This window comes from Elgaria multicarinata, chromosome 14 (genome assembly GCF_023053635.1).
Source record: "Elgaria multicarinata webbii isolate HBS135686 ecotype San Diego chromosome 14, rElgMul1.1.pri, whole genome shotgun sequence".
Classification (NCBI taxonomy): Eukaryota; Metazoa; Chordata; class Lepidosauria; order Squamata; family Anguidae; genus Elgaria; species Elgaria multicarinata.
In genome coordinates this window covers 2,220,624-2,244,865 of record NC_086184.1, presented here as the reverse complement: position 1 = coordinate 2,244,865, position 24,242 = coordinate 2,220,624, and the positions used below count along the sequence as shown (strand labels likewise).

At 47.0% G+C, this 24,242-nt stretch overlaps 1 protein-coding gene across 2 annotated transcripts in view; it reads right to left on the bottom strand.

The window, feature by feature from the left end:
• Positions 1-24,242, bottom strand: part of GALNS (galactosamine (N-acetyl)-6-sulfatase) — a 67,988-nt gene that overhangs the window by 28,430 nt on the left and 15,316 nt on the right. For both annotated transcript variants that reach the window (XM_063141094.1, XM_063141095.1), the window contains 4 exons: positions 22,746-22,885; positions 20,821-20,924; positions 11,252-11,388; positions 8,405-8,507 (listed from right to left, as the gene is read on the bottom strand). In XM_063141094.1, the coding sequence (XP_062997164.1) occupies positions 8,405-8,507; positions 11,252-11,388; positions 20,821-20,924; positions 22,746-22,885 (484 nt within the window). The remainder of the gene's footprint in view (positions 1-8,404; positions 8,508-11,251; positions 11,389-20,820; positions 20,925-22,745; positions 22,886-24,242) is intronic.

Here is a 24,242-nt window from a genome sequence, read left to right as displayed (position 1 = left end):
CTCGGTCTGATCCAGCCTCAGGGCCCTTCTTGTGTTCTTAAGAAGCAGGCTGGCCAAGTCACGAATCCCCAGCTTGGCCCTTCAGCTATGGTGGCCCCATGGGAGAGACGGCATCTTCGCTGACCCACAGGATGTAGAATTAGTGTACGGCAGCCTTCCCCAGCCTGATGCCTTGTGCCTGTGTTTTTATTATTGCATTTATATCCTGCCTTTTTTCCTCCAAGGAACCCAAGGTGGCATACATGGTCCTCCTCCTCCTCCTCTCCATTTTATCCTCACAACAACAACCCTGTGAGGTAGGTTGGGCCGAGAGGCTGTGACTGGCCCAAAGTCACCCAGTGAGCATCCATGACCAAACGGGGACTAGAACCCAGATCTCCCGACTCCCAGTCCAACACTTTAGCCACTACACCACAATGACATTTGATTGTGTTGGGACTACCACTTCCAACGCATCTAGAGGGCACGGGGTTGGGGAAGGCTGGAATGCAGAGTGAACCCCCTACCCCAGGGGTCCCCAAACCCCAGGCCACGGCCCGGTCCCTGGCCTGTTAGGAATCAGGCCGTGCAGGTGAGCTGCTTTCACCCCCACCCCCACCCCCACCCCAGCATACCTGGGTGCAGGGCAGCATCTTGGCTGCCCAGCCGAAGCGAAGCGAAGCCAGGACGCTGGAGTGGGGGTGGCTGGGGTGGCTTCCCAAAACCATCCCCTCAACACCCTCCCCCCCCACCCCGGTCTGTGGAAAAACTGTCTTCCATGAAACCGGTCCCTGGTGCCAAAAAGGTTGGGGACCGCTGCCCTACCCCACCTGAAAATGCTGTTGCTGCTGCTGCTATTACCATGGCTCCTTCTCAGCAGCTGCTGCTTCAGCCCCATTGAACAAAAATCGCTTCTCACATGTTAACTGTTTGGAAGGGACCAGAGAGAGAGAGAGAGAGGCAAATCAGAAAGTCTCCATCGGCTCTCAAGCAGAAGCGATCGATGGCTAACCCACATGCTCAGAGGACCACAATCAAATGTCATTATTTGTGAGGTTCTACTTGGCTTCACACCACACCCCCGATCCCCCCTGCAGAAAAGGTGCTATCGATTGCTTCGTGTCAGACGAGAAGGGCAATTGGAGAAGGCTGCGGCATGAAAAGGCCCTTTGGCATTTTATATTAAAACAATCAGGTCTTTTGTATAAACACAGGCACAAAACCTTTCAAAAAATACACAGTGGCCTTTATGATAAAAAAAAAAAGGTGGGGGGAAATCACTGAAAGCTAACAAGATATGAAGATGACGGAGCCAGGGAGAAGCTGAAGCCACCGGCTAATATACAATCCACCCAGAGGCTTTGAAAAATACATCTTCGTACCAAGACTGCAGTTAGGGCCATAATGGGGACAGAAGCAAGGCTTGTGGAACAGCTTTGCAGATTGGGAACAAGCATGGAAGGGCCTTTCGCCTCCTGCCAGGAAAGCACCAGGGGCAGGTTAATGAGAGTGGAGCACCAGCATGGTACAGTGTTGGATAAGGACAGGGGTGGTGCTGGGTTCTAATCCCCAGTCAGCCAGGAAACTCCCTGAGTGACCTTGGCCCAGTCACTCTCTCCGCCTAATGTATCTCACAGGGCTCCTTATAGGAAAGGCAAGACTAAAATGTAATAAATGAACAAGCCATGGGACTACGAACACCTACAATTAACAGAGACTGCGTGCATTCTAACAGCACACCCCTCTGCCCTGCTGCGTGGTGGGATCAGTTGCATCCGGGAGCACCTGTGGCAGGACGGTGGAGAGGGACCCTCTACTGCTGCATCCTAAAGGATAAAGAAGCTCTGTTCTGGTCTCCAACATCTGTGCCAGTCGGCTTCAGTCCTGCACAGAGAGGCAGTCAAATGCATCCATTCCACCGCGCATATTTGGGGTGGGAAAGTGCAATCAACAGAATCTGGGTCAACCCCTCCATTACCCCTTTCCAGGTGGAACAGGGGAGATCAGAGAGGGAATCCTGATATTTTTTAGCAACACGGTATATCATAGAATCATAGAATAGCAGAGTTGGAAGGGGCCTACAAGGCCATCGAGTCCAACCCCCTGCTCAATGCAGGAATCCACCCTAAAGCATCCCCGACAGATGGTTGTCCAGCTGCCTCTCGAAGGCCTCTAGTGTGGGAGAGCCCACAACCTCCCTAGGTAACTGATTCCATTGTCGCACTGCTCTAACAGTCAGGAAGTTTTTCCTGATGTCCAGCTGGAATCTGGCTTCCTTTAACTTGAGCCCGTTATTCCGTGTCCTGCACTCTGGGAGGATCGAGAAGAGATCCTGGCCCTCCTCTGTGTGGCAACCATTCAAGTATTTGAAGAGTGCTCTCCTGTCTCCCCTCAATCTTCTCTTCTCCAGGCTAAACATGCCCAGTTCTTTCAGTCTCTCTTCATAGGGCTTTGTTTCCGGACCCCTGATCATCTTGGTTGCCCTCCTCTGAACACGCTCCAGCTTAATATGTAATCATGGGCCCTTTGCTCCTCAAAAAAAAAATCTCCAAGACCCTCTCAGTCCTGTGGCATCTTAATGGATTCTCCCATGCAATCCACGCAGACTTAAAAGAGTTATCCACTATTCTGGCCCAGGAATTAAATTCACCTCCAAAAATCTAGCATCTTAAATTTCTCAATTATTTGTAAGCATCCACCATCCCCCTACCACACACACACACACACACACACACACACACACACACACACACACACACTAAACTTCCCTTCTGCTCAACACAGCCCATTCGTCAGTTTCTGAGTGTTATGACAATTTGAAAAGGCACAGTCAAGAACCACTTGTAAATCACAACGGCTCTTTTACAGCTTCTGGATGGCAGCTAAGTAAATATGCCTAATGCGAGGCCCTCCTGCACAACTTACAGCTGCAAAGCGACACTGCCGGGTTTGCTTTAGCCATGCGGATTTCCTGTTGAGCGGGCTTATATTTCTTCTTTTGGCACTTTGAGGAAAACAGGTGCTTGCAAAAGAACATTTATATTCATAATCCAGCAAGAAGAAAATGCCAAGGTGCTCTAGCTACAGAACAGACTTTGACAAGGGAAGAACTCAAACGAGAGAACAGCAGCTCTGGGCGATTGCGGGGCTGGGGGGATGGTCAGGACGCTGCCGACACAAGTCTTATTTCTTTTCTTCTCTCACTGGGAACATCAGCCTTTGCTAAAGAGAATAATGCAGATGAGGGAGTCCAGCTAGAAAAGGTTAAACGTCACAAGAGTTTAAGAGGGCAGAAGCAGCCTGCTGTATTTTGCCACACTGCTATCTTAGAAATAAGAGTACTTGAGAATGACTTCAAACAAGAAACCGTCTCAGGAGCAAAGAAGAGTAGCAAGAATGTAGAGCCTTGGATGATGAGCAAAGATGAGCAGAGATGGGCAAATCACGGCTCCAGAGTGAAAGCCCATATTTAGCGCTCAGGAAAGCACTTACATGCATGGGAAGGTAAACTGGATCCCTGAATTTGGTCCACTACTCTCAAAACCGCAACAGTTGGGACCTTCATGGAACTAATTCATTCATCACTGGCTGGAGGAAGGAGAAATGAGAACAGATAACCGCTGTTGATGCCCTCAAAAGATTTAACATCATCGAAACCCCTGATGACTGTTTAGACACTCCTGACCAACTCCGGTCCCATTTAGATCGGGTTTCACATGCGTTTTATCATCGCCGCTTTGAATTGGGGGCACATTAGTTCTGCTTGGGAAGGCTTCTGGGATGCGATTCTGGTTCCGAGGAAGCGGACAGCAAACCTTGCGGTCCCCCATGGTCTAGTATGGCCCGACATCTGAATCAAGAAGCCGACAATGAACCACAGAGGAGACCCAACAATCACTCACAACAAAAGCGCCTCTCATTAAATGAAGCTCTAGCGCAGCCTTCCTCAACCTGGGGCGCTCCAGATGTGTTGGACTGCATCTCCCAGAATGCCCCAGCCAGCTGGCTGGGGCATTCTGGGAGTTGTAGTCCAACACATCTGGAGCGCCCCAGGTTGAGGAAGGCTGCTCTAGCGGATGGCAATTCAATGCGCGTTCTGCTGACGGCTGGAATTTCTGTTGTCACTTAAAATGTATGCATCAAGGCTCCCGTTTTGCAATGAAACCAGCAAACCAAAGTCACTCCAGCGTCTCTAACTCCCAACCCCAATATCAATAATATTGATAAGAAAACCAGAGGCAGCAAAAAATAAATTCCGTAGCAATTAAACCTCGGGAGTGTTTCAAGTATCTGCAATCGAAAGCATAATGATATTCAGCATTCTAATTATTATTTTTATTTTTGTTCTTTTTTTTTCTCTTTTTTTTTTAAAAAAAGCTAAGCTAGGGTTGTAATTAATGTCTGAGCACCAGAAGAAGAATTGCAACGAATTTTAACCCCAGCACCCTTGGCATGTTGTTAATGGCTGTTCTGTCCACGAAGTCTGTGCTCCAATTTTACCCACATCAACCACCAGACGACACAAGCGGCAGGAAAGCAAATGAATTTTTAATCATCCCTCTGATGTACAGTATAATTGCTGACTTTTATCAACTAGCAGTTAAACAAAGACTTAGAAAGGAATAAACATCCCTTAATTGCATGTCTGCCACCGCTCACAGGAGGATAACCTTGGGAATGAGTAACTGGTCCCCATTATCACAGCTACACACACAGGCAGGCATGTTACAAGAGGCTCAGGTCAGGAGCAGGTGTTTCTGCTTTGCTTCCTTATGTCGGGGTACGCGCTAGAGCAGCTTCCTCAACCTGGGGCGCTCCAGATGTGTTGGACTGCATCTCCCAGAATGCCCCAGCCATTCTGGGAGTTGTAGTCCAACACATCTGGAGCGCCCCAGGTTGAGGAAGGCTGCGCTAGAGGCTTAACTTGCAGCAGACAATTAAACTGATCTGACTTCTCATCTTTACATATGTGTGCAAATGCGGGTGGGGTAGCCCTCAATCTTCTACTTCTAGATTTATGGCCCCCCTACATTTCCAAGAAACCCATTCTCTCCAGAGAGCTGGGTATGAGGGCCAAGAGAGGGCGCAACTAGGACATGAGGGAGAGAAGCGGAAGCCATCCCCGGGTGCAGCTAGAAACCGTCGGCAGGGTTAGTCAGAACGCTACATTTCATAAATGCACAAACCCCAATGCCAGAGCAATGTGGCAAGCATGGCTGGAAGAATATAAGAACATATAAAAAAGGACGCAGACAAGCTAGAGCGTGTTCAGAGGAGGGCAACCAGGATGATCAGGGGTCTGGAAACAAAGCTCTATGAAGAGAGACTGAAAGAACTGGGCATGTTGAGCCTGGAGAAGAGAAGATTGAGGGGAGACATGAGAGCACTCTTCAAATACTTAAAAGGTTGTCACACAGAGGAGGGCCAGGATCTCTTCTCGATCCTCCCAGAGTGCAGGACACGGAATAACGGGCTCAAGTTAAAGGAAGCCAGATTCCAGCTGGACATCAGGAAAAACTTCCTGACTGTTAGAGCAGTGCAACAATGGAACCAGTTACCTAGGGAGGTTGTGGGCTCTCCCACATTAGAGGCCTTCAAGAGGCAGCTGGACAACCATCTGTCAGGGATGCTTTAGGGTGGATTCCTGCATTGAGCAGGAGGTTGGACTCGATGGCCTTGTAGGCCCCTTCCAACTCTGCTATTTTATGATTCTATGATAAGAAGTGCCATGCTGGATCAGGTTGAAGGTCCATCTAGCCCAGCACTGTGGCCAACCAGCTGTCGGCCAGGGACCAACAAAGCAGGACATGGTGCAACAGCACCCTCCCACCCATGTTCCCCAGCAAGTGGTGCACACAGACTTACTGCCTCGGGTATTGGAGGCAGCACATAGCCATCAGGGCTAGTAGCCATGGATAGCCACCTCCTCTTCCAGGAATTTATCCAACCCCTTTTTAAAGCCATCCAAATTGTTGGCCACCCCTACATCTTGTGGGAGTGAATTCCATAATTTAATTATGCACTGTGTGAAGAAGTCCTTCCTTTTATTTGTCATGAATCTCCCACCCATCAGCTTCATGGGATATGACCCCTTTGGATTCTGGTATTATGGGAGAAGGAGAAAAATGCCTCCCGCCCACATTTTCCACACTAGGCATAATTTTGTGAGCGGGCAGATAGAGGAGGATGCTTCTTTCTAGATACCACTAGAGATGGGGTGACGCAGTGAAGTGTGTGTGTATCTCCACAGCTGCCGTTCCCAACCTGGTGGCCCTCCAAATGTGTCGGACTACAACTCCCAGCATCCCCCCTGCCAGCTTGCTCAGGAGAGCAGATGAAGCTCCTTGCACATCACAGAGTCCACAGCAGGGAATACAAATCCCAGCTGGAAGGAAGCAGAAGCCAGATGGAAGCCTAGTAGCAACCTGCAGCGGAGCAAAGAGAGGAGAGTCTTCTTGCGCCCGCCCTGGGAGCTCAGCGCCCTGTCCTGAGCCCTCTGTTCAGCAGAACCCAGAACTGGTTATGTATATATTCCTCCACAGAAGCAGAATCATAGAATCATAGGATAGCAGAGTTGGAAGGGGCCTACAAGGCCATCGAGTCCAACCCCCTGCTCAATGCAGGAATCCACCCTAAAGCATCCCTGACAGAGGGTTGTCCAGCTGCCTCTTGAAGGCCTCTAGTGTGGGAGAGCCCACAACTTCTCTAGGTAAGTGGTTCCATTGTCGTACTGCTCTAACAGTCAGGAAGTTTTTCCTGATGTCCAGCTGGAATCTGGCTTCCTTTAACTTGAGCCCGTTATTCTGTGTCCTGCACTCTGGGAGGATCGAGAAGAGATCCTGGCCCTCCTCTGTGTGACAACCTTTCAAGTATTTGAAGAGTGCTCTCATGTCTACCCTCAATCTTCTCTTCTCCAGGCTAAACATGCCCAGTTCTTTCAGTCTCTCTTCATAGGGTTTTGTTTCCAGACCCCATCCTGGCTGCCCTCCTCTGAACACGCTCCAGCTTGTCTGCATCCTTCTTGAATTGTGGAGCCCAGAACTGGACGCAATACTCTAGATGAGGCCTAACCAGGGCCGAATAGAGAGGAACCAGTACCTCACGTGATTTGGAAGCTATACTTCTATTAATGCAGCCCAAAATAGCATTTGCCTTTCTTGCAGCCCTATCGCACTGTTGGCTCATATTCAGCTTGCGATCTACAACAATTCCAAGATCCTTCTCGTTTGTAGTATTGCTGAGCCAAGTATCCCCCATCTTGTAACTGTGCCTTTGGTTTCTATTTCCTAAATGTCGAACTTGGCATTTATCCCTATTAAATTTCATCCTGTTGTTTTCAGCCCAGCACTCCAGCCTATCAAGATCACTTTGAAGTTTGTTTCTGTCTTCCAGGGTATTAGCTATCCCACCCAATTTTGTGTCATCTGCAAATGATTCACTCCTCCTTGCTGGATGATCAGAGCTGCTGTTTGCAATTTTTATCCCTTTCCCCCCTTTCTTTCTTGTTCTTAACTAAAGCTCTAAACTCTGGAGGCATTTCACAACTAGTCATGCCATGAATCCGGCAGGCTGATTACGCTCTTCAAAGTGAAGTAGATTTGGTGCTGCAGCTATTGGCCGTTCCGAGGAGGGTGGTGCCAGCGATTCCCGAGGTTGCTGCTGTGTCATTTTACAGGCTGTAGCTTCTCTGGGCATCCTGGGTGCAGGTGCAGCTGCTAAAGGCCTTTGAAGATGCTTGAACAGACATGCCATCTCCATACTTGGGGGCAGGAAAGAAAATGTCACTTTTGCTAGAGCCAGTTAGAAAGTTGTGGCCGTGATTTTTACACATCACTCCGAGGCTCAAGGAATGGAGGTTTTGTTTCTTGAGGACCATCTTGAATTATCAGATTGTACTGAAACTGCAGTTCCTGTTTCTTTCATCCTGTATCTTTCTAGCTCCTGGATCAGACTCCAGGGCAGGAGTGAGCAACTTGTGGATAGATGGATTTAGCCTACAACTCCCATGATCCATCAGCATTGGCTAGGCTGGTTAGGGCTAACAGAAGTTGTAGGGTCAAAACATCTGGAAGGCCACAAGCTGCTCAGCCCTGTTTTAGAGGCTAGTCTAACTTCTGATAGTCAGAAGTTAGTCCACCCGAAGGAAACACGGCAGTAGCCAGAAGAAAGCATTGCTAGCCACTGCAAGCAAGAGATGCACGTACGAGGGATGGCCCCCTGAGCACTGGCTGAAAAGGTGGCCTGGCCCATAATTTGCTTAACACTTCCGTAGTCCCATGTCTTGTGTTAAAATAACCTGAAGCTGGAGCAAAGCAGAACTTATGATGATCAAAGTTTTACTTGGTGGGGTGGGTGGGGTATTTCTAAAGAAGGAAGGAAGGAAAGAAAGAAAGAAGGAAGGAAGGAAGGAAGGCTTTTCAATTACCTGGCTGAATTGCTCCCAGGAATTGCTCCAGGTCCAGTAATGAGCCTTGTAAAGCCCAATTCGTACTGCCATCATCTCGTTGCCCCGGTAATAAAATATTGGCCTGATTGAGGGAGGGAGGGACAAAGAGAGATGTACAGCCGCATGAGAAATGTAACGTGTCCAAACAAGCTTCTTCTTCTTCTTCTTCTTCTCCTTCTTTTTTTTGGCAGCCACAGAGATAAGGGAGACAAACACTTTAACGGAGCTTGGCTGGCAACTCAGCTATCAGTCAGGAGCAGGTTGCCTTCTATTAGCTTCTGCTGCCAGGTTTTCAATTAGCATTTTTTAAAGCGTCCATCAAGGCGAAAGCCTGCGTTGCCCGAGCAAGAATGAAATGTTATGCAAGCCGTCTTGCCAGTGATTGTTAATCCTTGAACTACCAGACCATGTAATTTCACACAGAGCCTGATGACTTAAAATACTCCAAAAAGAGAGGCACCTGTGTGACGGAGACGGAAAAGATACAGGAGGCCAGATCTTCCGCATATGGCCATGGAAAGCCAGGATTTGCTCTGAACGCAGGCAAATCGGTCACACAACAGGCGATGTTGGGTTAATTAGGCAAGTAATGATCTTGTCCTCTGCTTTTTGAAGGACAGCGCGTACCCATACAGCCAACCACTCTGAGGGGTGTGTGTGTGTGTGTGTGTGTCACAAAAACGTAGAGGAACAGAATTGTAAAACAACGTCCCCTCTATGCCTGTTTGTAAAGGAGGCAAGAGAGCATTTTCCTAATCCTCGCTGACACAGCCAGCCAGATGTTTTCAGTGCACACAATGCAGATCAACTGCTAACTGAATGAAGACTTTTATTGGACTGTAAGCAGATGCTAACAACGTAGGTAAGCAAAAGGAGAGGTCCACATTAATTTGCAAATTTCAGGAGGATGCTCAGAAAACGTTATGAAAATAGTTTGCCCTCCTTCCCGTGTTCCGTCATTGACCTTCCCTGATCAGTGCTCCACTTCTTGTTATGTGCATATGAAACTTAGTACCTAATTAGAGAGGAACTAATATGATCCTCACATTGTCGCTTGTTTGTTTTGAAGCAGATGTTTTGCCATCCTCCTCACCTTGGCTGTTCTCCTGCCTGTTACCCCCTTTCATTATTAACCTTTCTCCTTCTTCTTTTCTTTAATGCGTTTGCTCATATTCATCCCTCCACTATTTTTTTGCTGCCAATTCCTTTGAGTTGGGAGTAGTGGGCTCTTTCTTACCTTGCACAAATCCAGTGGCTTCACAACCCCCTAAAGGCCTCTCCTCCTCTCCCATCACCACTTTTCTTGCACACGGCATCAAAATGATGAGGCTGCCTTACAGTGCGCCAGACTGACCCGGTCTAGCGGACCCTGCGTTGTCTCTTCTGAGTGCCGTTTTGAACATGCAGCCTCCAATTGGCCTGATCAGAGACTGCTTCATGACATGCAAATCTGGACACTATGGGTTAATCATGGGTTAAACAATCCAAAATTAACTTAACCTATGGGGCAGCCTTTGAAGACGGTTTGGAAGCTGCAGCTTGTGCAAAATGCAGCGGCCAGATTAATAACTGGAACAAAGAGGTTTGAACATATAACACCGATTCTGGCCCACTTGCATTGGCCGCCTATATGTTTCCGAGCCCAATTCAAGGTGCTGGTTTTAACCTATAAAGCCCTACATGGCTTGGGACCGCAATACCTGATGGAACTCCTCTCCTGACATGATCCTACCCGTACACTGCACTCAACATCTAAGGTCCTCCTCCGAGTGCCTACTCCGAGGGAAGCTTGGAGGATGGCAACAAGGTAGAGGGCCTTTTCAGTGGTGGCCCCCCGACTGTGGAATGATCTCCCCGATGAGGCTCGCCTGGCGCCAACATTGTTATCTTTTCGGCGCCAGGTCAAGACTTTTCTCTTCTCCCAGGCATTTAACAGCATTTAACAACGTTAAGTTTGTTTTTAATGGACCCCAGAATTGTTGTTTTTAAATGGATACTGTTGTTTTTATACTGTTTTTATGTTTTTGATGCTTTTAAATTTTGTATATTTTTTTAATGTTTACTGTTTTTAACTTTTGTAAACTGCCCAGAGAGCTTCAGCTATGGGGAGGTATATAAATGTAATAAATGAATAAATAAATAAATAACTGTAAGTTAACTTTGGATTGCTTAACCCACGATTCACCCATAGTGTCCAGGGTCGCATGTCATCGAACAAACTCCAATTGGAGATTGCATATTCAGTACGGGGGTGACACGTGCCCCTGGCAAATGTTGGGTTAATTAACCCACAATTTGCTGCTGTTAAGCACAAACTGGGTCATTATATGTAAGCTGCTCCGGAAGCCTTTTCAGCTGAGGAGCTGGATAAAAATACTATAAGTAACTAAATAGCTAAATAAAATCACGAGCTACTTAAAACTCATTAAAATATAATGTCTGCCCAATCCATATATGTAGAAAAAAAGAAACTCGTGCCGAAATTCACATGTTGCTGTTTGCAGGCTTCCTCCTATACGAATGAATCCCTGCACACAAATTCATACCTGCTTCAAGCCTCAGAGCTCCTAATTAAGGAGTCCTGTGAAGGAACCTGGCCACTCTGTGTTCCAACAAGGCTACATGAAACAGATGCTTGCTTTGAGCTCCGGAAGCAAACCCCACCAAAGCCCAAGATCTCAGCTACTCACTCCTCAAAAAAGAGAAAGACAAAAGACCCGCTCCTAAAAATAAGCGGCTCTAAAAATAATCAAGAGTTGCTGCTCCGTGCCAATAAGTGGAGGAGCCAAGAGATGGACAGCTGCGAGTGTGGTGCTCATAACTCACCTGTCAATTAACTTGCCTTGCAGGATGACGGGCGAGAGGTCGATGCCGTCGATCTGTCTGTCACTGGGAGGCTGCAGTCCTGCCAGTGTGAGGCTTGTGGTGAAGAGATCCATCACGCTAGCCAGCTGATGACTCACCTGCAATTGACAAGACAAGAGCGTCTGCGCACAGACACACACAGGCACACACAGCACAGACCCCAAGCGGAGGGGGCTTCTCTTCCAACGAGGAGGCCTCGTAGAAATCAGCATCACCTTCCACGACAGGCAGTTCGAGTGGACTCTGGTGAAAAGCTCTTCCTTAGGAACACGGGAAGCTGCCTTAGGCCAAGTCAGATGCTTGGTCCATCTAGCTCAGTATCACTTACACCAGGGGGGCCAATGGGCATTTTTTGCAATTCAAGCAACTGTCTTGGGCACTGGCACAAAATGGCTGCTATGGGAAGTGAGGCCAGTCACAAGGGACAAGTCACCTGCCCAAAAGACTGAGGACGAGGCAGAAGTGGGGCTGGAGCCCCAACCTACTGCACAACTCCTTGGAACCCGCCATTTTCACCGTCAAAGGAAGCCTATTTCACAGAAGGAAAACGCTTTTTCTCTCTGCCCGCTCTGTCTGCTAACTCCTTCCTCCCTCCTTCCACCTCCTCTTCTCTTTCACTCTGGATCACCACAACATACACACACTCTCCCCACTCAAACATACATACATATACACACCACTGTCCACCAACACACACACACACACACAAGCCCCCCATGAATCCTGCACGAACATACAGGCATACACGCCACTCCTTTCTCCCATCCACGCAGAAACTAAAAAGTGGGCAGGATAGAGCACCTTGGTGGGCATTAAGAAAGGCATCCAGGGGCACACTGGTCCACACGGGCACCACGTTGCCGACCCCTGACCCGGAGCGGCTCTTGAGGGTTTAAGGCAATAGTCCGAGCCTGATCTGGAGATGCTGGAGACTGAAATTGGGACCTTCTGCATTGCACAGCAGGGGCTCTGCCACTGAGCTACGGCCTGTCCTCAAAGGAGTTGGTTTCAGAGAGCCAGATCAAGCACCAAGCTTATTAGGTGACGGGAGGCTGATCCTGTCCCCCGCTATGCCCTCCGTACGGGCTTGGGGCTCTCGGACCCAAAGGAGCTTGGGGTGCTCTTGCCAGGACCACCAGAGACCAAGTTGTTGTTGTTGTTATTATTATTATTATTATTTAGAATATTTATATACCGCTCCCCATTGAAAAATTTCGGAGCGGTGTACAAGGTGAAATGAAAATAAAAACAGAATAAAACAGTTAAAACAAAATTTAAAAGAAGCAAAAACAGAGATCCAAGGCTGCATGTTAAAGAAAGGCTTCTTGGAATAAAGATGTTTTCAGGAGGCGCCGAAAGGAGTACAAGGTCGGAGCCTGTCTGACCTCCAGAGGCAGGGAATTCCATAGGAGGGGTGCCACCACGCTGAAGGCTCTGCCCCTGGTGGATTCCAATCGGAGGATGGATCTAGGTGGAACCACCAGGAGCAGATCCTCGGATGACCTCAGTGACCGGGCAGGTTGGTAAGGGAGAAGGCGCTCTCTCAGGTATCCTGGTCCCACGCTGTTTAGGGCTTTGTACACAAGTACAAGAACCTTCAACCTGGCCCGGTAGCGAATAGGCAGCCAGTGCAGTTCCCTCAGCAGAGGAGTTCCATGCTGGAAAGGGGCAGCTCCAGACAACAGCCGAGCTGCAGCATTCTGCACTAGCTCCAGCTTCCGGAGCAGCTTCAAGGGCAGCCCCACATAGAGCGCGTTGCAGTAATCCAATCTTGAGGTTACCAATGCCTGTACCACCGTGGCCAAGCTATCCCTGTCAAGTAATGTTGGGGAAGCAACAAAATCCCCCTCCCCAAAAACTTCAGACCAGCATTCTGGGTTTGAAACTTTTGGGATGCGGCTAGCGGACAAAGGTTGCCACAAAGATTGTCCTCCAGCAGCAGCAGCCATTTTCCCAAGCCTGGATCTCGTGGGCACTGTGATGCCATAACAAGTTCTCTAATCCGTGTCGTACACTTTGGGCGTGGGAGGAACGGCTTAAGGTCACTTCTAACCAAACATGCGGGTGGAACTCTGAGAGCCTTTGATTCCCGCGGCGTATAAAAAGGCAGGCCAGTGTGGAGCTGCCGGTGGCTTCCTCGTCCTCGGGTCCCTTGTTATTAAGCAGGGCCTGGAGTAGACGGCTCACATTAAACGGCCAATTACATCCCTGGCCTCGCACGCTGTTCTCCGTGTAAAGGAGAGGAAACTTCTTAAAAAGAAATTAAACGTCAATGTTACAGCCACTTGGATTTATCTGCAGCACCACATTGGAGAGGAGAATTGGAGGGGGTGGGTGGGTAGGAGGGGGTTACTATTTATATATAAACTTTGAAGTATTTTCAGAGGAGAAACAGGGGTGTGTGTGTGTGTTTTTTAAAAAAAGGGGTATTTTCATGTGTCGACAGCACTCTTTCATTTGACTTGCCATTCCCGTAACAAGACTGGGGGTGGGGGGAGGAAATATTCTAGAGACTAACAGCCCAGTGAAAAATAAATAACGAAAAACAGAGGAGCAAGATCAGATATTTTCCATATCAGCAAGGAACAGCCGGTATTACGCACGTTAAGAAGAGGGTATGTGTGTGTGTGTGTGTGTATATATATATAATTATTTTTTTGTATATATATATATATATATATATGTATATATATATATATAAATAAAACTCTCAGCAAACACAGAATGTCTTTAAGAAAATGAAATCCTTTTTGCTTTGGGCCACATTGCGAGAAGAAATAGCCAACGCCGGCGTTATCAGCGCTTTCAAGCTCTAACTCTGAATCAAAGGCGACAATTAATAAAGTTGCCCCCGCCAGGAATGGAAAAGAGGAAAGCTAAATATTTGAAACTGGGTGAACAAATGTCAGGGTGTTTTTAAATAAAATCCTTTTACATTTATCACAGCGAGCAGACCTGATATCCCTGTCTAATTCAATTTCAATTTGTGCCCTGTGGGAGATAGTGAAGAAAAGGTTGCAGTGCTGTCTTTGGGTTGATATGTTCTTTTCTCCTTCAGGGAGCAGAACCAGGGAGGTGGGAAGACGGGGGGGGGGGAGAGGAAGGAGGAGGAGGAGGAGTGGGGGACATGGAGCAAAAGGAGGATTCAAAGAGCGGCAGAAATACACATTCCTGCCAGCTGGATTCTTCTAGAAGGCAGCATGTGAAAATCTTTAAAGTTTATTTACTGGGTATGAATTCACCTGGAAAATTCAGCCAAGACTGATTTGGAGGTAAAGAGGGCCTGGGACTCATCCAGCAAGGGTGCTTGTTTATGTTATTTATGCTCAACACCCTAAAGCGTTGGGGTACCAAAAAAAACAAACCAAAAAACCCCACCCTATGAAAATATACAAAGAGCAGCAGGGGAATAGTTGTGGTTCGGTAAAAACACCTGCAGGATGGAGCCCAAACCAAAATCTCCGTCCCCAATTCTTCTATATCATTTTTCTTTATGCTCTCTGTCCCGGATGTGTTTCAGTTTGACAACGTGGCCATGCCGAGCCTGTTCCACGCATCCACTCCAAGTGCACACACTCTAACCTTGCCATGCGTGTTGGCTTTCTGAGAACCTTTTACTTAAATCCGAAGCCATGTTTCTATCCCTCATGCCTGAATGTGTGAACTGCTAGTTTCCCCTCCTAAACCCTCTCCTCTCCTCCCATTTTCTATCACTGTTAATAATGTTATACTCTATCCTGTTGAGGAAGCTCGTAGTCTTGGTTTTATTTTTAACTCTTCACTTTCTTTTTCTTCCCATATTGAGGCTGTAGCTAAGTCTTGTCGTTTCTTCTTGTATAGGAAAGGAAAGGAACCTCTCGTGCAAGCACGGAGTCATTACTGACTCTTGGAAGGACGCCAGGTTTCGCTGACGTTTTCTTGGCAGGCCTTATAGCGGGGTGGTTTGCCGTTGCCTTCCCCGGCCATTACTTCCTTTCCCCCAGCTAACTGGGTACTCATTTTACCAACCTCGGGAGGATGGAAGGCTGAGTCGACCCGAGCCGGCTGCCTCTCTAGGATTCGCCCGTTCTTATCGGTTTCTTCCGCCAAGACTCATTCATGCCTTGGTTATTTCCTGCTTGGACTATTGTAATCTCCTGTTGACTGGTCTTCCTTCTTCTCACCTTTCCCCATTGGTTTCCATTCATCATTCTGCGGCTAAGGGTATTTTTCTGGCTCGTCGTTTTGATCACGTCACCCCGCTTCTAAAATCCCTTCACTGGCTCCCCATCTCCTACAGAATTCAATACAAGCGTCTCCTTTTGACTTTTAAAGCTTGCCATGGCCTGGCTCCTCCCTATCTCTCGTCTCTTATTTCACCTTACTGTCCTGCTCGCACCCTTCGCTCTAATAACACTATATGTCTCTTACTCGCCCAAGAGTTTCTACATCTCTCGCTCGTCTTCGCCCGTTTTCGCTCGCTGCCCCCTATGCCCGGAATTCTCTTCCAGCTCATCTGAGAACCGCGACGTCGATCAGTTTTTAAATCTTATTTGAAAACATTTCTTTTCTCAAAAGCTTATAATCTGTAGTGTGACGATACTAGTTTTTATTATTTGTTTTATTGTCCCCCATGCTGGTTGGCCTTTCCCCTCCCTGTTCGTTTGTTACTGTGATTTTAGAATGTAAGCCATATGGCAGGGGGGTTTTGTATTCTGTTTTATTTTGTTCTGCACAGCACCATGAAAATTGATGGCGCTATGTAAATAAATAAATAAATAAATAAATAATAACTCCTGTAAAAAACAAACAAACCCTCAAACCCTTGAAAAGAGGTTTCAGTAGTTTCTAATATGCAAGGCTGCTAGTCCCATCTCCTGACTAGGCACTAGGGCATCCTCGCTTCATTTGCTCTTTACTGTACTAATATTTGGTGGATAGTTGCTGCTGGATGACCAATTGATAGATGCTATTTCAGTTCTGCATTGTTGTGCGGACTGCAATTTTTATATATCCAACTCTGCAGTACACACACAATGGTAAACTTAAATAGCATATTGGGTCTCCTTTGAGTCAAAGAACTCACCGGTCCAATTCTAATAGATACACAGCACCCCACAGGATTATTATAAAGCCCTGAAGCTCAAGAGGAGGGGGAGTTGTTTGCCTGACAGCTTCACAGATTGTCATATGATGAAATATCTGTTCAGAAACCATTCGTTCGCACAAGAAACAGTTCAAGACAAAGGCCACAATCCAAGAGAAAGTGTGTGTGTGTGTGTGTGTGTGTGTGTGTGGGTATACTTATGCCCAGTGGCACTAAGCTTATCTAAACCACGTTGGATTGCAGCTTTTTTCCCCACGAAGCCTTTGTACCTGTTTCTAGATGGGAAGGTCCCTTGGGGCAGGGAACTACCCACCATTCTTTGTAAGGCACCATGCACGTGGGACGCCTCAATAATAATAAAATAATAACAGCCAAAGAAAAGAAAAACAGGCAGAAATGTTTTGCCCAGGTAATGAGGCAGAACCTTTTATTCAGATGCAAAAGTTAAAGGCAGTCAGGGGGAGCAGACCAGATTAGCTCCTGCTCGGCAGCCTACAGGGTTAACTGAGGATTTTTGTGACCCATTAAATTTCAGTGAAAAGGAACATTTACCCCTCTTCAAAGAGAAAAAAAACCACCCCATGCAAACAACTTCCAGGCACATCTGTATCAATCCCTAGGTGTTCCTAGGGTCGATTACGCAGACCAACCGTGAGTTATATCGACTTCAACTAGGCACCGACTCAAACGAGAGAGCAAGGGAAGAGATGCAGGTACGTAGCTAAAAGCTCTACGGTGTTCCGCCAAAACGGCAGGAGGAGAGAAGAGGGAACAGTAAAAAGGCAACCAACTTTAAGCAGAAAGAAAGAAGGCAAAGGGAACTAAAAAAAAGCATGGAACAGATCACGCATTGAGGGAAGATTGAGGGGAGACATGAGAGCACTCTTCAAATACTTCAAAGGTTGTCACACAGAGGAGGGCCAGGATCTCTTCTCGATCCTCCCAGAGTGCAGGACACGGAATAACGGGCTCAAGTTACAGGAAACCAGATTCCAGCTGGACATCAGGAAAAACTTCCTGACTGTTAGAGCAGTACGACAATGGAACCAGTGACCTAGGGAGGTTGTGGGCTCTCCCACACGAGAGGCCTTCAAGAGGCAGCTGGACAAGCATCTGTCAGGGATGCTTTAGGGTGGATTCCTGCTTTGAGCAGGGGGTTGGACTCGATGGCCTTGTAGGCCCTTTCCAACTCTGCTATTCTATGATTCTACAGCAGAGCTTCAGGAAGCCAAAGCAGGTCTTTCCTTCTCCCCTGCAGCAAGGAGACTGCGGGACATCAGAACACAGAGGTCTTGAAAGCAAGGAGGGAAAAGGGTCAACATTCGTAGTTCTGGGTTTGCTTGAAAACAAGAGCCACCACCATAATCCCACAGGGCACATAAGAGGATGCAGGTTTGATCTCCGAAGGCGTGTGATCCCAAAGAAGGGAGCCAACTGCCCAAGACGAAGGGGATGAAGCACAAAGGGGCAGTTGAAGAGGCTTGGATTTGCTGGTGTGCTCTTCTGACTTGACAAGCAAGTCTACAGGATCTTGCAACCGCTTGACTCCCTCCATTTTACACGTCTTGCTTTCATCCACCATTTAGAGGCAACTGCTCTGTGCTTGGAAAGAATTCGCAAGTAAGAGCCTGAACAGAAACCAAAGAAGGGGCCACGTTCAAGATTTTGGAGAGCCCTGGACATGGCCGTGTGCAATACTCATTAACCATGGAAACACCGAAAGCCTATACCCTCCACGATACTCTGGGTTTAAACTCTCTGGCAGCAACCCTCCCTTTAAGAGCGTGATATTCATACAAAGCCTTCTTCTGCATTTAATTAAAAACCCTTGAAAGGGGATGTAAATTAGAAACTAAATGTTCTCTTTGTCCAAGAGCACAAAGGATTCATGAAGAGTCCAGATCCTGAATAGCCCCTTCTCTCTGGAATGAAGACATCCGCAAAGCAGAGAAAACACCCGTTATTTACTAAGACGCCTGCCTCCTGCAGGCTTTGATTGTGTTTGCCATTAATGAGTACTGGGACGATTTCTTGCACACTCCGGTGTGGCCACCTGAGGAGAGCTACCTGCTGGTAATTGCAGAGCTAAGATTCTCTCTCTCTTGTCCACAGGCAAGCAGGGAAACAGCCCCGTTCAGATACAGAGACAACAACGCCCCCAACTAGACAACAATTAGTGAACCCCAAGCTGTAAAAAAAGAGTAACAAAATCCCAGCCCAGTTCAAGTTGTTGGATGCTGTAGCTTAGGGGTGAGGGACCTCAGGCCTGTGGGCCAAATCCAGCCCTCGTGGGGCCCAAATCCAGCCCTCTGGGGTTCCCCAAGCGGCCAAGCCACTTTCCACCGACCACCAACCACTTGCATGTTTCCCTCCCATTCTAAAAGGTTGAAATTCCTCTCTGAAAGCTGAGTCACTGGCAGGAAGATCTTTGTGCTGCAATATGCTAGGACTTCTGGTATTTTCGCCCTTCACCTTTTGCCTTTGGCCATCCCTGGAATGGGGCCCCTGAGTACTTCTCCAAAGCTGAATTTAGCTCCCACCTCCCCCAGCTTTAAGATGACATGCCGGGGCTGCTTCCCTGATGCAGGGCATTATAGTTTAGAGCACCCGCTAAGAGCACAGCTGCAGATAGCTTTGATTGCGAGCCCTTTGGGGGCAGGAATCTACATCAAGTATGGAAGAAGAAGAAGAAGAAGAAGAAGAAGAAGGAGGAGGAGGAGGAGGAGGAGGAGGAGGAGGAGGAGGAGGAGGAGGAGGAGGAGGAGGAGGGTGCATCAAGTGCTTGTTACAGTTAACTGTGAAGGTGATAGGCTATTGAAGCAATCTGGGAGACAGGTGGCTGGGATGTTTGTCTCTCATGGCTCTGTTTGGAACCATACCCAACATTTCTCAAAGACCTGGGTGAGGTACCTGCAACTCTACTTGACAATGATCATTCATGAAGGCCTTAGGCAAGCCTCACTCTCTCTCTCAGTCAGCCCCAGTCTGCATTATGACAGTAAATTGGTTCACACAGTTGATAAAACTTACAGCTTGATAATAATACACGTGAAGTGCTTTTCACACTTAAAACACACACACACACACACACACACACACACACACACACACACACACACACACGCATAGTGATTTCATGATGAGGAGTTTTATATGGGGCTGCCCTGGAAGGCTGAGGCTGCAGCTATAGAATACAGTCATGTTCCTCTGACAGCAGTTTAAATGTAACGGGGTTCCAGTATTTGCACTGGCTTTCTACAGTCTTGTTGGGGAGAACGGCAGGTGGTAGTTGTAATCTATGAAAGCCCCCAATGACTTGTGCCCTATATATACAAGGAAAAACAAAACAGGCTGGACTGCTATTAGAGATGTTTAGGTAGGAGGGCGCCCTTTCTATCTGTAAGGGGTGTGTGTAAGATTGGCAGGGTTATTTTAATGATCATTGCAACTCCAATAATCACACGATCTCACCCCTTTTCCTTCTCCTTCCTGGTACTGGTTTCTAGCACGTAAACCCCATGGTGAAGGGACCTCTCTACTCACTTTGAAGTAAGTGTCATATACATGGATGGTGCCAAATATATGAATTCATCAATGAACAGCAAAATTTTCATCATCAACCTCTCTAAGAGTGCAGGACACGGAATAACGGGCTGAAGTGACAGGAAGCCAGATTCCGTCTGGACATCAGGAAAAACGTCCTGACTGTTAGAGCAGTACGACAATGGAATCAGTTACCTGGGGAGGTTGTGGGCTCTCCCACACTGGAGGTATTCAAGAGGCAGCTGGACAGCCATCTGTCAGGGATGCTTTAGGGTGGATTCCTGCATTGAGCAGGGGGTTGGACTCGATGGCCTTATAGGCCCCTTCCAACTCTACTATTCTATGATTCCAAGAGCAGAGGTTGGAGAAACATTTGTTTGGACTAGTTTTGGTGGATTTATCCAGGCATCAGGAGTGGCTGGAAGGTGTCTTACTATCCTGGCTCTGCCCTGGTCTCTCAGGTGGCCCACTACTGTAGATGGAAGTAGACATTTGAGGGGGACGGGGTGTGTGTGTTTCTCCCCCTTCAGTTGGTTTGGCAATCGGAAGGAAAGGAAACCAAACCAAACTGGGATACTTCACTGGAGTATGTGAATTAAGTAATTAACTAACTTAGGATTTGGAGAGAGAGAGAGCGAGATGACATTCCTGGGCCACACACAAAGCCCTTCTTAATAATCAGGTCATGCGCATGAGATGTCAAAACCTTAATAGTGCAGTTCAATTGCTCCACTAGTATCAAGGACATCAAACAATAAGCTTTCTGGTTTCTGTCACATGTATTTCACAGGGAGCTCCCAAGTGGAGTATATTAAAGCTCTGATCCAAAGCCCACTGGAGTTCATTAAAGAAAACCTTCCAAGCAGATGGTAGTTGATGATATTTAATTCCAGATTCTCACCTGCCCGGCAGGTACATGTCCCGGCCACCAAGCAATTGCTGGTTCCCTCATGCCACCTTCAAAGGTAGTCTGCTTGCCACACAGGAAAGGGCCATTACTACCTCCTAGAGAAAAAGCAAACAGTAATTCATCATCATCATCATCATCATTAATATTTATTCAATTTATAACCCGCCTATATGCAAAGTACTCTAGGTGGCATACGGAGTAAAAAACAAAACAGACAAACAAACAAACAAAATCTACAATAAAAACAATACAGCCAAGAAACAGTTTATAACAATCGGCAAAGAGAAATAAGAATTCTAAAAAAGGAAGGCCTGACGGAATATCGGAGTCTTTAATTCCTATTCAAAAATATTCAAAAAGGTCGGCTGGTGCATTTCAATCGGCAGGGTCATTCCACAGCTGAGGGGTGGCAAAGGGAAAGGTCCTGTCACGTGTGGCTGCCAAGCTCACCTTAGGCAGCTGCGGCAGTTAACCCTCTGAGGACCTTAAGTGGTGGACTGGGACATGGGGCAAAGCCACTCGGTGAGGTTCCTAGGACCTAGACCATGTAAAGCAGCCGTCCTCAACCTGGGGCGCTCCAGATGTGTTGGACTGCATCTCCCAGAATGCCCCAGCCAGCTGGCTGGGGCATTCTGGGAGTTGTAGTCCAACACATCTGGAGCGCCCCAGGTTGAGGAAGGCTGATGTAAAGCCTTAGAAGAAAGAACCAGCATCTTAGATTTTGCCCAGAAACAGATTGGCAGCCAGTGTAAAGGTTTTAAAACTGGTGTAGTATCGTCTCCACGAGATGCCCCAGAGACCAACCTGGCTGCCGTATGTTGCACCAGTTGAAGTTTCTGAACTAGATATACAGGACCCCAAGTACAACGCATTACAGAAATCAAGCCTAGAGGTTACCAGCGTGTGCGCCATCGTTAGCAGGTGCAATAAAGCTGGAGCGGGGGGACAATTTCCCCATCAACAGCCACATTCACTCAGGGATAATCTAGTTTACCTAATGATCTCCCTTGTAGGTAAAACCAGGCTCCAACTTCCATAAAGTGGATTGTTTAATCAATGTCCAAAATAATTTCCAAAGAAACACATAAAACGTTCAATTCAATCCATGTTCAGCACCATTATTTGCGACTTGAATAACTGGAGGAACAAGCCGAGCAGCGAGAGGCAAATTTCCCTGCCTCTCAAAATGAAAGTTCTCACTAGGAACGGCGTAATGTTCTAAGGCAGCAGATGGTAAGCAGAGGGCCATGCTTCACAGCTGAACGGTGGAAAGTCAGAACTTGCCCAAGGTCACAAAAGGAGCAGATGACTTGACTGGGATGAGAAGGCAGGCAGCTCTTTCCATCCTGAGCGCTCCCGCAATCAGGCTTTGAGTTGGCTGACCCCGAGTTTGGTGGGGGATGGGGAACGTGGGTGGACAAGATACGGGGGGTAAGTGATTAATTTGCAGTGACTGTGCCCAAAGGAAATAAAAAACAAAAACCTGTGAAATGAAGGAGACCTGAAAATTCAAGGGAACAGCTTTTCAGAAGACTTAGTTAAATGTGCTTGTAAGATCCTTTGCACTTATTGAGATATACTAAGGAGAAATCACTGATTCAGGGCTTATGTGTGTTGGGATGATGATGATGACGATGATGATGATTTACATTTATATACCGTCCCATAGCTGAAGCTATGTCAGCAGACAATGTTTTTATCCATTAGATCTTAGGAACAATCCATGCATTTCTCATCACCTGGGCAAGTGTGGAAATGCAGATTTCCACCACTCAGTTAATTCAACCAGAAAGAACAGGAACCCTCTGCAAACCAGTATTTACAAACATGAAGACCTCCTGAACGTGTTCCATAAGTTAACGAAGCACCAAATTCTCCATCCCAAACCTAGCAAGTTCTGCACCAGGAAAACTGACCTTGTTCAGGATCTGAAATGAGGGCTGCACCATTATCAGATGTGAAAAATACAAAGGTGTTCTCGCTTATGTTCAGTTTTTGAAGGTGACTCAGTATTTTCCCAATGCTGTTGTCAATTTCTCGCACTGCATCTCCATACCTGAGAGGCAGGGAGACGAGATTACAAAGACATCAAGGAGTTTTTACCTGTGTGTGCACTTGTATGCGTGTGTGTACATAGGTGGGATGCTTAATACTTGCTGACACTATAAGTCAGTAACATTTATATATAAACACTTACAAGAAAAGAATAAAGAAAATAAACTTTTTAAAAAACAACACCACCTTCTATTTCAAAAACCAGCTAGCTCCAAAAAATTATAAAACCAGCAAGTGTTCAATATCAGTACTTCATTTACAAAAGAAATGCTGTAATAGGATACTGAAGTTTGAATAGGCTGCATTAATACTGGCACTGGAAAAGGAAATAAGTTATTCTCCACACCAGTTTAGGTACCAAATGTTTACAGAGCTTACAGCTCTTAAAATTATTTATTTATTTATTTATTTATTTATTTATTTATTACATTTCTATACTGCCCAATAGCCGGAGCTCTCTGGGCGGTTCACAAAAATTAAAAACATTCAAAGTATAAAACAACAGTATAAAAACATAATATAAAATACAATATAAAAGCTCAACCAGATAAAAACAGCAGCAATGCAAAATTACAAATTTTAAACACCAAGTTAACATTTATTTATAGACTGTTAAAATGCTGGGAGAATAAAAAGATCTTCACCTGGCATCTAAAAGCATATAACGTAGGTGCCAAGCGAACCTCCTTAGGGAGCTCATTCCACAGCCGGGATGCCACAGCAGAGAAGGCCCTGCTCCTGGTAGCCACCTGCCTCACTTCCTTTGGCAGGGGCTCACGGAGAAGGACCACTGAGGATGACCTTAGGGTCTGGGCAGGTACATATGGGAGGAGGCGTTCCTTCAGATAACCTGGCCCCAAGCCATTTAGGGCTTTAAATGTTAAAACACAGCATTTTGTGGCATCTTACATTACGAGTGCAATCCAACGGAGGTTAACTCAGAGGTAAGTCTCGCAATGTTCAATGGGGCTAAACCCCAGGTAAATATGAATAGGATTGCAGGTATTTACACTTAGCCCATTGAACACATTGGGACTTAATTCCAAGTTCACACACATAGCACTATTGCACAGCTGTTATGGCAGAAGCCGCAGGGCTCAAAGCCCACTTTGTCAGGTGCACGAGGTGTTTTGCCACGACAATTCTGGCAGTTTTTAAGGTGCCATGAGGCCCTCCGTTGTTTTGTCTGCAGCAGACTTTGCATGGCCCGGTGGACGTTTGATATCAGAGAAACCTCTTCCAGGTCGAAGAGCAGATGCCTGATCACACCTACACCCGATGCTGGCCCTGCCCAGGCACCAACAATCTTTTATCTCCCTTTTGTGAACCGCCCAGAGAGCTCCGGCTATTGGGCGGTA